Source organism: Astyanax mexicanus, chromosome 1 (assembly GCF_023375975.1).
Source record: "Astyanax mexicanus isolate ESR-SI-001 chromosome 1, AstMex3_surface, whole genome shotgun sequence".
NCBI lineage: Eukaryota > Metazoa > Chordata > Actinopteri > Characiformes > Acestrorhamphidae > Astyanax > Astyanax mexicanus.
Window position 1 is genome coordinate 91,763,827 of NC_064408.1, and position 15,793 is coordinate 91,779,619.

General features: G+C 37.5%; 1 protein-coding gene across 2 annotated transcripts in view; it reads left to right on the forward strand.

Annotated features, from left to right (window-relative positions):
• The window catches only part of sema5a (sema domain, seven thrombospondin repeats (type 1 and type 1-like), transmembrane domain (TM) and short cytoplasmic domain, (semaphorin) 5A), a 281,050-nt gene that overhangs the window by 86,872 nt on the left and 178,385 nt on the right, over positions 1-15,793 (forward strand). For both annotated transcript variants that reach the window (XM_049485501.1, XM_049485492.1), the window contains exon 3: positions 8,037-8,136. In XM_049485501.1, the coding sequence (XP_049341458.1) occupies positions 8,037-8,136 (100 nt within the window). The remainder of the gene's footprint in view (positions 1-8,036; positions 8,137-15,793) is intronic.

Sequence of the window (15,793 nt, forward strand, 5' to 3'; positions counted from 1 at the left end):
AATATTAATCTACACTGAAGAACTCATACTCATACTGTATGTCAAAATATGATTTGAATGGAAACTTTTTAGAACTTTTAATGTTATACACTGATTATCCATAACATTAGCACCACTGATAGGTGAACTAAAAAATATGATTTTCTTCATCTTAAGTGTCAAATGTCAAATGAAAAGAACTGAGATACTTTTCTCTGACAAGGGCCTAGATGCGATGGGGAGATGACTGCCCTTGTAATAGAAAAGTGTATTAAGTATGTTTTTTAAAAGTATACTTAATAGTTCATATATTTTTAAAATATGTACTTAAATACATACTAAATGTACTATTTTGGCCCAATTTATGGCAACTTATACACAACCTATAATTTAAAGCATGGCTCAAAAATACATTTTATGGAAATGTAGAGGAAATATATTTAATGTGTTTTTTCATGAAGTATATTAAATTAAAAATGTACTTTTAGTATTCTTTACCTAATTTGAACATATGTTTTATGCTCTTAATTATCTTTCTTTTAATTAATTATCACCCCCTTTCAAGGGTGGGTCAGATGTTCACCAAAGACTGAGGCAGACTTACTGTATATTGTAAATAAGAAAAGCACAACTTTATTATATTTATTATAGTGTAGATGAAGTTGCTGTACACATATGCAGTAAGCCAAAACATCATCATACTATAGTTTGTAATAGGAGCTCTTGTGAAGCTCTGAGAGATCTGTTGGATTTAATTGAACAGCCAAGGGCTATTCAGCATCGACTGAACGCCAAGACTTGAGGGCATTGGGCTCCTGGTTAGCAGTGGGGAGTATCTGTTGATGGTGGACTGAGGAGAGAAAGACCACGAACCAACCACAGAATTTCAACTGCTTATGACTCAACACTACATCAGTACATGTAGTTTCTGGGTCTAACTGTCAGAAGTGCTACTGTACCATGAGTTACGGAAGTGTTCATTTAGGGTGACTGAAGGAATGAGTTCTGTTATGTATGGGGCTACATAGCTTGGTAAGCACGCACAGTGGAAACACATGAATTGGAAATCACCCTTGGAGCAGAGAAAGAAGATGTAGTTTATTTTTCTGGTCCAAATCAGTTGATGAGTTTGTATACTTGGGGCTTGTTCTCCTTCAGTTTGGTTTGTTTTCACAGAGGCGCAAACCTAAACACAACTAAATGTGTCCCAACCAACTGCGCAAGGGATTTGATTGGTCAGAGCTGTCTGGTGTGAGGCCAAGAAAGTAAAAATATAGCAAGAAAGTTCTGTGTTCCAGACCAGCACACATATTTGTGCAATGTGATGCTGCTTTATATATGTTAAGTATAAAAAAACAGCTTAGCATGGATCAGCAGAGACTGTGATTGTTCATGTCTGTGGTAATCATCTGGCTAATATATCAGGTTAAACTGCACCTGAACAGCTGTTTAGCTCAGATATGATGAGTACACTTGATAGTTGGGTTGGATTGAGACCAGATCACATTCTCACAAAAAACTAAATCCTTCATTTGAAACCAGACCGAGTGCGACAACTGTTTTCACACCTGCTCAATTGAATCACACCAAGAGTACAAACGAACCAGAGTCATTTTAATCAGCTAGTGCTGGTGTAAACAAAATGCCCTTACATAACAAGTTCAATCTGCAGTGGCTTCACCTCACAATTTACAGGACTTGAATTATCTGCTGAAATGTCCTGGAACCAGATACTACAGGACACTCTTAAGACTCTTGTAGAGGGAACTGTTTTGACAGCATCAAACACATCAAATGGGTGGTCATAATGTTTTGGCTCATCATGCACAGGTATAACTACCTCCTAGAACTTGCTTTAACAGATATTTCATGCTCATGGGATGAGTATTGCTGGAGCACATTCCCAAATCAGCTCAAATTGTTGCTTCATACAATGCAAGAATTCGTAAGGAGCTAGTCTGCTTGTTTTCCACAGTAAAGATCATAAATAAAAAAGACTGTATGCTGTTTTAATTCCACTCTACAGTGGTGGAAAAATCTGAAATATGAAAGAGCTGCAGTATCAGGTGCGTTGCCGTTAGCATGCCTTCATTGCGCCGGACACTGTATTACGGTCCATCTGCCTCAAAATGAGGAGCGAGGAGCCAAAAGCATGGCCATGTGTGAAGCAGGCCTTTCCAGACTGGCTTTAAAACGGTCTGGCAGATTCAGCTTGGCTGGACTGTGACACTTTGATTCACACCGGAAAAAGAGCAGAATGTATCAGTGAGCCAGTGACAGCCATTGATCCTGTTTACTCCCAGTGTTTGATACATATGAGTGGTATGTGGTTTGTAACGTGATTAGATCTGAAACACATGTGTTTACACTTGGTTATCAAATACGTCTCCATTACATGTTAGTTAGAATGAAATTCAGGAGTGTCAGAAGCAGGTCTGAGGGTCCACCCTCATTCTTAAAATGTTAAAGAAATTACATGCCATTTTTTGCATTCTGATGTATTTGTACAGGTTGTTGAACATCTGATTTTACCTACAAACGTGACTTAATTCATGACTATCCAGTCAGACTAGTCAGACACAGCTCCCTTGTCAGCAGCTCTAGCTGCGCTGTCGTTGCTTTTACACAATTAAGCTTAGCTAAGCAAATTTTTAACCACATTTTAAGCACACAAGCAGTTACACATACTTTAACTCTAAACTTTTTAAGAATTTCCTCTAGAATGTTATGTAAATAACAGCAGAATTGAACAAGGTTACAACATATTATATGTTAAATACTCATACAAACTATGAAAATACCCCCATGTTGAAATGCAATCACTAACCAGCATACTCTATTAGCAAATTAGCTCCTGCGCTGAAATGCCAAAAGTTTTGGGACACCTGAAATTACATAAGTGTACATGGGGTGCATTCACATCTATAGGTCACAATCAACAATTAAAACTCCTCCCAGTACAGTGACATCACCTACCCCTGCTATTCTGCATATGGGGAACAGCCTAACCCCTGGACTGATGCTGACACCACTTACAATAATATTGATGTATTGCTTGAGTTTAGCTTGAGTTCCTGACATTAGTTTCTCTGCTGACTTCAAGCTGCACTGTCCACTGTGGGTGGTAATGCCTTCTATTGTCTATTTCTGGTACACAAGTCACACTGTGGCTCTAGGTGTGGCACCACTATCACTATAGCCTCACTCAAAACTTTGATATAACACATCACCTAGCCATAAGCATCACAAGCTCACAGGATAACACCTCACAACTTACACTCACAGATGTAGGCTTTCAAAACCTTCAAACTTCACAGTCAATCAGGCAGTTTGTTTTATGAATTCAGAATTTTTGGGGCAAGATGATGAAAAATTATGTAAATGAGGCGAAGGCTAATCAGATTCATCATTTATTTAAGCCAGCCTGCTGGACATGAAGGCTGCTGAATTAATGTTAGCAGAGAAACTCATGTCAGGAGCTGAAGCTAAACTGAAGCAATACAGCAGTATTCTTGTAGGAGGTGTCAGTCAGGGGTTGTACTCTTCTCCATATGCAGAACAGCAGGGTTAGGTGATGTCACTCTACAGGAAGAATTTTAATTGTTGATTGTGGACTGTAGATATGAATACACTCCATCTACACCTCTTGAAAATGATTTGAATCACTTTATTTATATGAACAGTGTCGTTTTCTTTATTACAGCGATCAGACGACACCCCACCAATAGGCAAGATGGAGGAAAATGTTTTTTTGCACATTTAACCAGTGTTGAACAAACTGTGACTGTTCTGGACAGCCAGTCCTGCCTCTAAATGTCAATGAAAGACCAATCAGCATCTGGAGCCATCTAGGTCTCCCATAGGCTGTATAAAAGTTTGGTTGCTAAGGTTACTAGGTATACGGCATACATACATATATTTTAACCCAGATGTGTAACATACTACAAGCACAGCTTATGATGCATTATAATGGCATGGCTATAATGTGTTATACATGTTTATAAATATGTATAACCATGTTTATAATGTCTTGTGAATGCATTATAAAAAGTTATGAGTATGTCTATAGAGTCTAATAGATATACTATTCATAGAAATTTTGTAATGCAAGGTGACAATTTAAGTTAAGAAGGTGATTAATGTGCACAGTACAATTTAACTTTTGTCCAGTTAGATAGTTAATATAGTTAATATTGAAAAGGTCACCATAACATCGTATCATCATAATATCTGGATATGAAGCTTTTTATGAAGTCATTAACTTCACTCTTTCCTGAGTTGGAAATTTCTTTAAAAGTTTTAAAAGAGTATTCAGGGCCAAGCGTGGAGTCATTTACTCGAAAGACAGATTGTAAATCCCGATGAAGTGGATCCATATTCACTTAAAAGTTGCATTCTCACTGAACTGAAGCTCGCCCCGCAGGGGAAAGAGAGATTTACAGTGAAGGAGTGAAGTCACCGATGTTGTTGGTCTTCTGGGAGAGCTGCTGAAGTTTGGATGCATTAACTTTTCTTCGAGTGAAAAACAGCCCCCGGAGGAGTATCAACAATAAGTAAAGTCTCTTCTTATTCCCTGTGTGTGAAACACACTGCCATTACCAGAAGAAAATAGCTTAATTAAATCTCTAAATAGAATTAATGATTTGCCCTCTTATTGTTTTAGATTGCTGTTGATGATGTGTTTTATCTTTTTAGTTTCTTTGTTTAAAACTATTATAGTATTTATAGCTCTGCTTTTCTGATAATAATTGTTTGTAGCATCTTTGATGTTAGAGACATGTTTATCATGAGAAAAATTGTAAATGATGACTTATTATGGTTGAGATCAACTTTTAAGGCTACTTCACAGCAATACAATAAAATTCAGCCTTTGCATTTAAACCTTTACCTGTGGGTTTGAACATATATTTACACACACACATAGAGTATGTATGTTTCAAGAGACATCTGTACACACATTCATGTGTGCACAGGCTGGTGGGTAATCATCGTGGCAGAGCCAACTACTTACTGCTCCAGATAATGAAACCAGCAGCTCACAATTAGCTAATAATTATTTAAATTGTTTTTAAGTATTTTTTAAATGACCTATTATATTATATATGTTTATATACCTTTAAGTTGCACTCATACTATTTCAGTCATTTTGACTCAGTCAGGACAATAGAGGTTTCAAAAGGGGAGAAATGTACAATTTTGACCAAATAATCATAAGGAAGCCATGATCTGTAAGGGCAGGAATGTTTAACTGCACTAAATATTGTGCAATTCTGTTTAAATGTACATGTTTTTAATTGTGCTAAAGATCATAAATATGGAGACATTTGTTATTTTAATAAACATAGCACTAATAAACATTGTTAAACCAGGGAACATTATTGCTGTTTCTTACAGATAAACAGTTCTTAAAAAGCGTAAGGTGTAATGTAATTGGACAGTTGACTGATGGTAGTTGCATGGCCAGAGTCTATTTTCATGTCTTGCGCCTGCGCCATCAAGTAGCAAAGGTGCTTATGAATATAGCTATATCTATTTCATTTGCACCCCTGGACACTTTGTCACTTTACTGTACGCCCTGTACATTTGCACCCCTGGACACTACACTACGCACCTAACTTAAATACAATACTTGCACAGGTTTATGTTTAATATTGTCATATCTGCTGATACCTCCTATACTTTATTTATTCTTTTACTGCACTACCTCATATCTACAACTGATTACTTCCATACCTACCGACCGACCGACCGACCGACCTACCTACCTACCTACCTACCTACCTACCTACCTACCTACCGACCGACCGACCAACCTACCACCGGGGAAAGGACGCACACCAAATGACAAAAGAACTGTTTTTTTGGGGGGTATTTTATTCTGATTTAAATTGTACTCAAAATAACAAAAAATAAAAATGAATACACTGTAAAACCCTAGCTTAGAACACAGTACAGTATTTGGTAGTGGCACTAATTACAGAAAATAGATAAATAACATTAATACCACATTAATACCATTAACAGAGCTCTTTTTATATATTTGTTTTTAAGCTCACCTCGATTTACTCAGCTTTACTCAACAAGATTTGAGCATTTCTTTAAGAGAACTTGGACAAACAGCTTCTGTAACCCAGAAAAATACAAGGCTTGACCACAAGGAGCACACTACCCCACAGAAACAATGCCATCTGCCCGCATCTGGTTGTGATTCATCCAAAATACATGTTTAGAAAGGCAATATAGGCATCTACTACTGTTATAGGCCAACTAAACCTTATATTGTTCAGTATTTCCTGATTTTTACCTCTTATTTCATTAGGATGGCTCTGGATGGATCCTAAAATGAAGCACCACCATTCACTGCAGCTTGAGCCTCCTTCTCTACCATGCTCTTAGCTCCTCCCTTTCCTCTCTCAGGGTGACAACACTTCTGATTGTGTTTCTTAAAAGTTACAGACACACATTTTAAAGGTGTATTCTCAATTCACCACCTGGCTACATATCTATCTATCTATCTATCTATCTATGATGAGGGGCGTAGTGGTCTGGAAGTGAGGTGTGTTAGTGGAATGTCCGGTATATTGCTATCTTGGTGGCGGAAAACACAGTTGCACCGCTGACTGATTTGAACCCTGACAACAGTCTACAGTCAGAGACTCATTTCCATCTTGACAATTCAGGCCATCTATAGAGCTCTAAAATAGGGCCCAAAAGGTATTTAAAGCATTGGATTTGCTTCTTATTGCTGTTTATGGTAAGTTTTAGTATTAGTGGTTATTCACTATGATACTTTTCTAAGCAAATCTATGCACACATTAAAAACACCATTTGCACCACTGTGGAAAAAAACTTAACAAATCAATTATTGATGTATATATATTGTATGTATATGTTCTTGTTCAGAAGTATATTTTCTCCAAAAAATCTAAAGCATCATTGTTTTTAAGCATGATTGTATTATTAAAGAATTAAATGGCAATAATATACACAATTTATTATGAAACCTTATGTTTTTGGTAATGCAAATAAAGTATATTCACCTCATGCAGTCTGGTAACAGAGATCAAACACAGGAACACATTCTTTAACTCTAAATAATAAAAAAGGAGCAGATATATTAAGTACAGATGCTGCGTGTGTCACCAGATTCACTCTATTCAATTCTGTATCGAAATTTGAGCCAGTCTTGGTGGAATTGACAGCTGGGAGTTACTGAGGCTGATAAAAACTGGAGCGACACACGGCGTCAGAAATAGCAATCACGTTTAATCAAAGGTTTTCTCTCTCCCTCACCTCTTTCTCCATTAACTTACCCTAATCGATTTCTCTTCTCATTTCTGCCCTTTCACTCTCTCTGTCTTTCTGATGACTCTGAACTGCTGGCATAAGAAAAAAAAAGTAATTCTTTTCTGACAAATAAAAGAAAAACATGACAATATAATACCTACAGTACCTGATGTCTAGTTTAACAGCAGCTTTACAGAAGAGAGAAAAAAAAAACCTTCCTAACTTTTAATAGAAGTCAATGTAAAAACAGTTATTTTGGAGAATTTCTATTGGTCCATTCAGCAAAAAAAAAAAAAATTGGCTCAGTGTAAGGGAGAGAATTTTGTTCAAATTATGTATTATATTAAAAATTGACAAAAATGTACATACTTATTTTTAATTAGACAGTGACGACATGTCATTACTGAATGTGAAATAAAATTTTAAAAAGGCTAATATTCTGATTGGTTCCAAACTCGTGCACGCTGGTATACGTGCTTAAACACAGGTAAATTCACACTGTCAGGAATGAACCAGAAGCGTCTGACACATAAGCTAGATAAGTGTGAAATTAGCCTAGCCAGAAGGTGCAGCCTATCAGTGATCACGCAGCTCAGCAGCAGGTAGACAGCTGTGATGATGTGTTTACGCATTTTAGGCCTCAGTCTGGGGCTCTGATGCCAAGGCGGGGGTTAATACACCATGGGGCATAGAGACAGTAACACAATGCTGTACACACACACACACACACACACATTGTGATTTGACATATTTCATCTCTTCTGTTGCAGAAATTGAGCCGTGGATCCGCCGCTTCAGGGCAGAGGGCACGGTGGATTATTCACAGCTGACCTTTGACCCTGGCCAGAACGAGCTGATTGTGGGCGCAAGGTAATGGACTCTACTCATGTACCATGTAAAATTTCAATTAAGGGTCAGCGAGGCTCTGTTTTGTTTGGAAATGATTCCATTTTTGTGAACATTTTATCAATAAGGCAGAATTACAGCACGTTTTATGTGATCATATATGCGAAACCTGTTTCCTGTTGAGGTTTTGTTTGCTTACTTTAGATTTTCTTTTTATATGTATTATAATTTCTTCTTAAAATATTCAATGTCATTTTACAAATATCCTGAAAAAAATGTATTTACACTTAAAATATTGCATATTTCTAACTTTACTTCTAAGGGTACCTAAAAGTACCAGTGAAAAGTTTGTAAAGTTTGTAAATTAATACTGAAGTCGTCCAGGATATGAAGAAATCAAGTAGTAACCTTAAAAGTATTAAACTAACTATACTTTTAGGTGGCTCTTATCTGAGGAGCTGTTAACTTGCGGTTTCTGAGGCTGGTAACTCTGATTAACTTACCCTGTGCAACAGAGGTAACGGCTGGTCTTCCTTTCATGGGCTGGTCCTGATGAGAGCCAGTTTCATCATAACTTCCCTTTTGGTGTCCTTTGTGACTGCGCTTAAAGATACTTTCAAAGTTCTTTAAATGTTTGGGATTGACGGACCTCACAACAAAACTGATGCTCTCAAACAATAATTAACTCTTGATAAGGTCAGCACAGCTGTTAACTGAAAGCCATTCCAGGTGAATCCTTTCTTTTAGTAAACTTTAAATGTTTTTGTTAAATCAACCCTTTCTTTACTTAATTTCAGCATAAAATATTACCTAATTACAAGTACCTAATTAATATTACTCAAATAGTTTATGATACATAATATAAATGTAAATATGTTTAGTTAAAACACATATTACACTGTCTCAACACATGGATGGCATGTAATACATTTTTTACTATATAATAATATTGTTTAAATTAAGTAATTATAATTACGTAATATTGTATGCAGAAATTAAGTAAAGTTTACTTAAAGAAAGGATTGATTCAGCAAAAATAAATTAAGTAAAGGTTACTAAAAGAAAGGATTGAAGTTCAGTTCACAAATTTACTCTATGTAACATTTAAGTCTTGAAACCGAGTTGAAGTTACTTTACATTAATTTAAATTTACTTAAAAAAAGCAAAAGCAGAAAGTTGCGAAACTTTTTTAAAGTAAATTTTACGCATCCTTTTTTCAGTGTACTTTATCTGGTGAAACAGATGTGAAAATGCACCCACGCAGCTTGTTGAGACGTATTACCAGTATAATAGGACTTTCTGTAGCAGATTGATTAACGTGAACCTATTGGCACCATATCTGATGGCAGCAGTGAGCTGGAAAACTATAGAGCCGCCAGTATTGAGATGTTGAGTAGTGGAACTGGGTTTCCTGGAATGTTGGATGGTGCTCCATCCAGTACCAAATCCTTGTAGTAATGCTCCAGAATTTATTGACAGGTTCCCTTGAACAGTAGAGACAGTTACTCCAACAAAAGATTTCCCTAATGCCTTTAATTTCAGAAGAAATTATTAATGTGCTTCATACTGTGTGTAAAAGTCACAGTAGTACATTTACCTACAGCCACTCTAATAATGGCACATTATGAAGGTCTCTCATTACCCTCAGTGAAAACAGTGGGATACAGTCCTGTCACTCGGCAGTCGCTCACGGGAAAAGTTCTGAAATTGGAAATGAATCCGAAACTGTAAGAACACTATTAGTCTGCCCGTGTCCGTCCTTAATTAAGCAGTGTGATGATTTCCACATTGGCTTCTATATTGTGCTGTCCTCATTTTTCTCACCGCAGAAGAAAAAAGTAAGAGAGCAGGAAATCTGTTGGCAGCTGGGAAAGTCTCCAAGCAATTATTTAGTGACAACTGCAGGTTTGAGATGAAGGACCGTTAGCAGGCCATTCACCCACAGAGTCTGGGCCAGAAGAATAATTACTTTTCTCTCTGGCAAATAGGAGTTGTCTTTCATTTTAGAACAGAATTCAGCATATTTAGTGTCGGTTCCTACCTTCGATTATGATAAACACAGATTAAAGTGATTTCTTATCCTATGCTGCCCATTGATTTCAGTTTATTTTGATCTGTACATAAAAGCGGCAAGATGTTTCACAAAGTGAGTTGTCACTGTGTGTTTGGGTTGGAGAGGCTTGAAGAGTCAAAAATCTTTCCAGCAGAAGAAAAGAGAGTTCAGACTGATATATACAGTATATTCTCTACTCATATCTATATTAATGATGTACTCAATTATTACATTCAGTGTGGATCAATAACAAAACCTATCAATGCTTTACTAAAGAGAAGAATAGATAGAGCTGCATGATACCTTTTTTAGATAATTGACATAAATCTACAAACACATGCATACTACAAAAACTACAAAAAACTACAAAACTACATGAAACTACAAAAAATGATGCATAAAGATATTTTTTCCATCAAGTATCAAATGTCAAACAGGTAATCTTTTCATATCAACTGAATGTAATGAAAACTAGCACTGAAATAAGGTTTTATACATGTTCATATAGGTTATGAACAATTATGTCAACAGAACAGATTATAACACTTAAAACTTGAATGGCCAGACTTCTAGAATTGTATGTGATCCTCAGTCTGTGTCAGACTAGATGTTATTATTGGCTCAAGAAGTATTATGTTAGTATTTTCAGTGGCATTGTGTTAGTGGCAGTTTTGTGTTTCAGAGCACGCTATCCTTTATCTTCCCAGCATTATTGTCATCATGTGATACAAAGAGAGCTAACTAATAAGTGGAATTTAAAAGTGCCTTAAATTGGGGGAGTATATGTGTAGTAAACTATAAGAGTTCATTAATATTTTTGTCTAAAAATGCTAAAAGTGCTTCCCACTTTGTTAATCTTTCTGCGCTAAAATATTGTGGATTCTAACATGATACATCTCAAAGTCTAAGGAACCACTTATAGTAGTGTTTTGTTAGTAACTTTAAAAGACATAGCAGAACTGTTTTTGTTGCTGTTAAAAAGAGTAAGTGAGAAGAGACTAAAAATAATGTAAAGGTTGTATACCAGTTTGAAAGAGCAGTTATACAGGCCCCACTTTATAATAAGTGTCTCTGTGTAATAACTGTGCAGCTACACATTAACTATCCATGTATTTACAGTGTAACTACTGCTAAAGTTCACCCTGAAACAAATGTGCTACAGTTGCACAGGTTAAGTAATTGCACAAGCGTCAGTGTCAATTTTGACTTGTGTTCAATAGAGTGAGTGCACTTTCACATACGTCATAGTATATCTGTGTCTGAATTCTCACAAGTAATAGTGTGCAACTAGTTGTGTATAAACATTTGTTTCTCCATCTCTTAAAACTCATAATGATAATTCAGATTTTATCATGAGAAGATAGACAAAATATTCAGTTATGTCAAACTGACCTTTATACACATACACTGCCCCCCCCCCAAAAAAAAAAGTCGCCACTAAAAAAAAAGGTCACACGCTAATATTTAATTGGACCGCCTTTAGCATTGTTTCTATAAGCTTCTGCAATGTCACAAGATTTATTTCAATCCAGTGTTGCATTAATTTTTTACTAAGATCTTGCAGCATTGATGATGGTAGAGTCTGACCTCTACACAAAGTCTTCTCCAGCACATCCCAAATATTCTCAATGAGGTTAAGATCTGGACTCTGTGGGGAACAATCCATGTGTGAAAATGATGATCTCATGCTCCCTGAATCACTCTTTCACAATTCCAGCCTCATTAATCCTGGAATATACTGTCTTATCAGGAAAGAAAAGAATCCATTGATGGAATAACCAGGTCTATAATCAGTATATTCAGGTAGTCAGCTGACCTCATTCTTTCAGCACATACTGTTGCTGAACCTAAACCTGCAGACCAACTGCAGCATCAACTCACCATCATTTACTTACTTAAATCCAGGTAAAGACTTTTTTATTTATTTATTTATTTTTGCCTGGAAGCCTATAACTGCATGATCTGTAAAACTGTAATTGATCTGTAACAATGCATACTATTCCATGATTTTTTTAATTAAACTACACAGTTATTAGAGACACTTTTTATTAAGTGTTAACTGTTTTCCATGTTTTTTTTTTTTACTTTAAAAAGTTCTTCACATTTTCGTGTTCTTCACTATTTTTAGGAATGTTCTATGAGTAGTATTGAGTCATTAACTGGCTTAAATAGGATCTGATCACAGGATAAACAGTATTGGGGAAATATTACAGTATTGAGTTTCATGCATATTGCTCCAGTGAGCAGAGGAGGTACAGGATTCCGTTGGGCGGTCCTCGTCCTCCGCAGGACGTTGAGTTGTTTACATACACTTGATTTAGAGTGTTTGCTCTGACTTCATCACCACAGCGCTGCGTCCTTGAAGTGTATCTTTTTAAAGGAGCTCATGTTGCAGTAGTCCGGTCTGTAATAGCTCTCTCACGGCTCAGAAAGTACAGCTTTAAACTCTGGGAAGCTCTGGAAGCTCTTTGGTCTTTTTCCCTCCATCACAACAAGCACTTGAGCTGTGATTATTTTTCTAAAACAGGATGGCACACTCACTCAGAGACTTCTTAAAGCTCAGTCAGTCAGCAGAACTCAAAGAGTACCAAGAGTTCTTACCTCGACAATTTCCAGAACTGCACAACCTCGGAAGAAGTGAAGGAAGTTTAAGCAAACATGAGAAACGACTGAAGCTGTGCAGAGTTGCAGATGCACTTAGGTTTAACACCACAGGCAACACGAAGCAAACAAGCTGTGCTTAAGAGATAAATAATATTTATCTAGATATCAGATAACTTACGAATTACTCCCCCTCCTAACACACACACCTGCCATCACAACATCACAGTTTTGCCAAAACTCACTTTATTGGAAGCTTTGCTCCACATTTGGGACTTGTAGTTCTGTAAGTGTCCCGCTGTGACTCTAAATGTTTCTTCAAATTTGATGTTGTGTTTTTCAAGCTAGGTAGCACTTTGTCTCCAGCACAGAGTGAACAACCAACCCTGATATTGATAATCTTTAGCTGATACAAAATCAGAATAGTGTCTGTATTTCCAGCTAGAAAATGTGTTTCACATAGGCCAGACTCCACTCCCCGAGATGCAAGAAGAAAGTAAAAATATACTGTAGCAAATCTGCAGTAATGTTCTGTGTTTGTTTGTGTGTGTGTGTATGAATGTGTGTGAGGTGTAGAGAGAGGATGTGTTCAGCCTGAGTGCTAGTTTTAGCCTTGTTAGCTTGTTAGCTAGTTAGCCTGTTGTTATTTCGGTGTGGTTGCGGCCCACAGTTCCAGCTATGAAGCGACAACTGTAAAGGTCTTCTTAGTCCAACCTTTCAACATGTCCAGCTGGATGCAACAATATCTTTTTACTAAGGAAAATAATTAGTAATTCCAGTTCCAGTTTAACTATAGCCAATGTTTAGCTAACGTTAGCTAACTAGCTAGTTAACTAATTGCCTGGTAAAAGAGGCAACACTAGCAGTTTCAAGTGCTTTAAGACCACAGAGCTAAAGCTACTTAAGCTACAAATATATACATGATCATGAAATTAACCGACCTGGCCGAACGTACTTATAGCTCAGTGGCACATGAGTCCTGAGCCAAGTCGAGACGAGACGAGACAAGGTGAAATAAGCCGAGCCGAGATGAGCCGAGCTGAGCCGAGCCAAGACAAGATAAGCCGAATCGAGATGAGCCGAGCCGAGATGAGCAAAGCCGAGATGGGTCGAAACGAGATGGGTCGAAACGAGATGAGCCAAAATGAGATGAGCCAAGACGAGATAAGCCGAACCGAGATGAGCCGAGCCGAGATGAGCCAAGACGAGATGGGTCAAAACGAGATGAGCCGAAATGAGATGAGTCAAGATGAGATGGGTCGAAACGAGATGAGCCGAAATGAGATGAGCCAAGATGAGATGGGTCGAAACGAGATGAGCCGAAATGAGATGAGCCAAGATGAGATGGGTCGAAACGAGATGAGGCGAAATAAGATGAGCCAAGATGAGATGGGTCGAAACGAGATAAGCCGAAATAAGATGAGCCAAGATGAGATGGGTCGAAACGAGATGAGCCAAAACGAGATGAGCCAAGCCAAGGGCGAGATGAGCCGAGACTAGACCTAGTTTGCACATCGTGTAGAATTGCAGAATTGGTCTTGGACCAACAGAAACAATATAGACATGATCTGCACGTCCATAAGGCGTCTAGTGTTTAGTGGGTCACTGGTACCAGCTTGTCCATGTTATTGAGCTCACCTTGCTAAGAAAGCATAGTGTTCAGTACAGAGGTCAGAAAAAGTAATTGAGAACATATTGTCCACATATTGTACAATAAGTTGATAACATAATTCATTATCATCAAGTCTGTCCGCAGACAGTTTAACCAATAGTTGGTTATTCATTTGAGATCACAGCAAAATTGGCAGTATTAAATCAACCCTAATAGTGTTAAATTAACACAGTTACATTTATATTTTAACACTCGCAATGTTAATTTAATACTAGTAGCATTCATTTATCACTGGTAAATTTGCTGAGCATGTATATATTTGTATAGGAAGCTAGCCAAAAAAGTGATTAAATAACCCAATTAATATAGAACCTTCATCCTTTTATATAATGAGTCAATATGGCTTCAGCATTAAAACCTATATGTAGAAGAAAAGGCAACAATTACTCTTTTATTTAAATGTGAATAAAGGGAGAAACGGGAGCCGGCTGTACTGCAGCTACAGTGCCCGGCAGCGCTGCCGGCTTTGGCTCAGATTGAGAATCGATGGCGCTCAGAGTGAACAGTGAAGGGGAAGTCTCTGGTCATGTATGGTCGCTGCTCTGTGATCGCTTTAGTTTGACTGCTGGTCCCCGGGGCGGATAGGTTTTCCTGCCCAGGCTTCAGAGCATGCCACTTGCTCTCAGGCCTAATGGTGTGTGTGGACGGGCTCCAGCCTAACGGACTCTGATGTTCATCAAGGTCAGGCAACACTGCGGCTGCTCATAAATCCGCACAGCGGCTCAGACTCCGGGGCAAGGCTAGCAGACCCAGAAGACTTGCCGTTATTAATCCAGATTAAAGCTAACAAACAATGCAGGCTGCATAAATTCAGCAAACTGTATAATGAAAGTGGCTTGGGCTGGTTTTGCCGGTATGTTGTGTGTGACTGATGTAGCATTTTTGTACAAATTTGTGCTTATGCAAAAAAAAAAAAAAAAAAAAAACAGCATGCAGTATCAGTCATAATTTTGGACACACCTTCTTGTTTAATGTTTTTAATTTTTTTTTTTCCTGCGTTGTAATTTAATACTGAATTCATCCAAACTATGAAGGAATACTTTGTCCTATTCTGGTCCTGTTCTGTGTCTGTCTGTTTATTTTCCCTTGTGTTTCTGTAAGTGGCTCTGTGTTTTCCCGTGTCTCTGTCTTAAGTGTACTTACCTGTGTTCCCCCACATGAATTAATCTGTAGCTCCGCCCCCCTTGTTACCAGGTGTCTCCCAATTCCGTTTCCCTCCAAGTGTATTTATACCGCAGTGTTTTAGAGTTTTCTTTGTCTGTCTTTGTAGTTTCTATATCGTTATCTTGTTTATTCTCAATCTCGTTTTCTCTCCCGTTACTATCCTATTTATTTTCTTAGTTTATTTCTTGTTT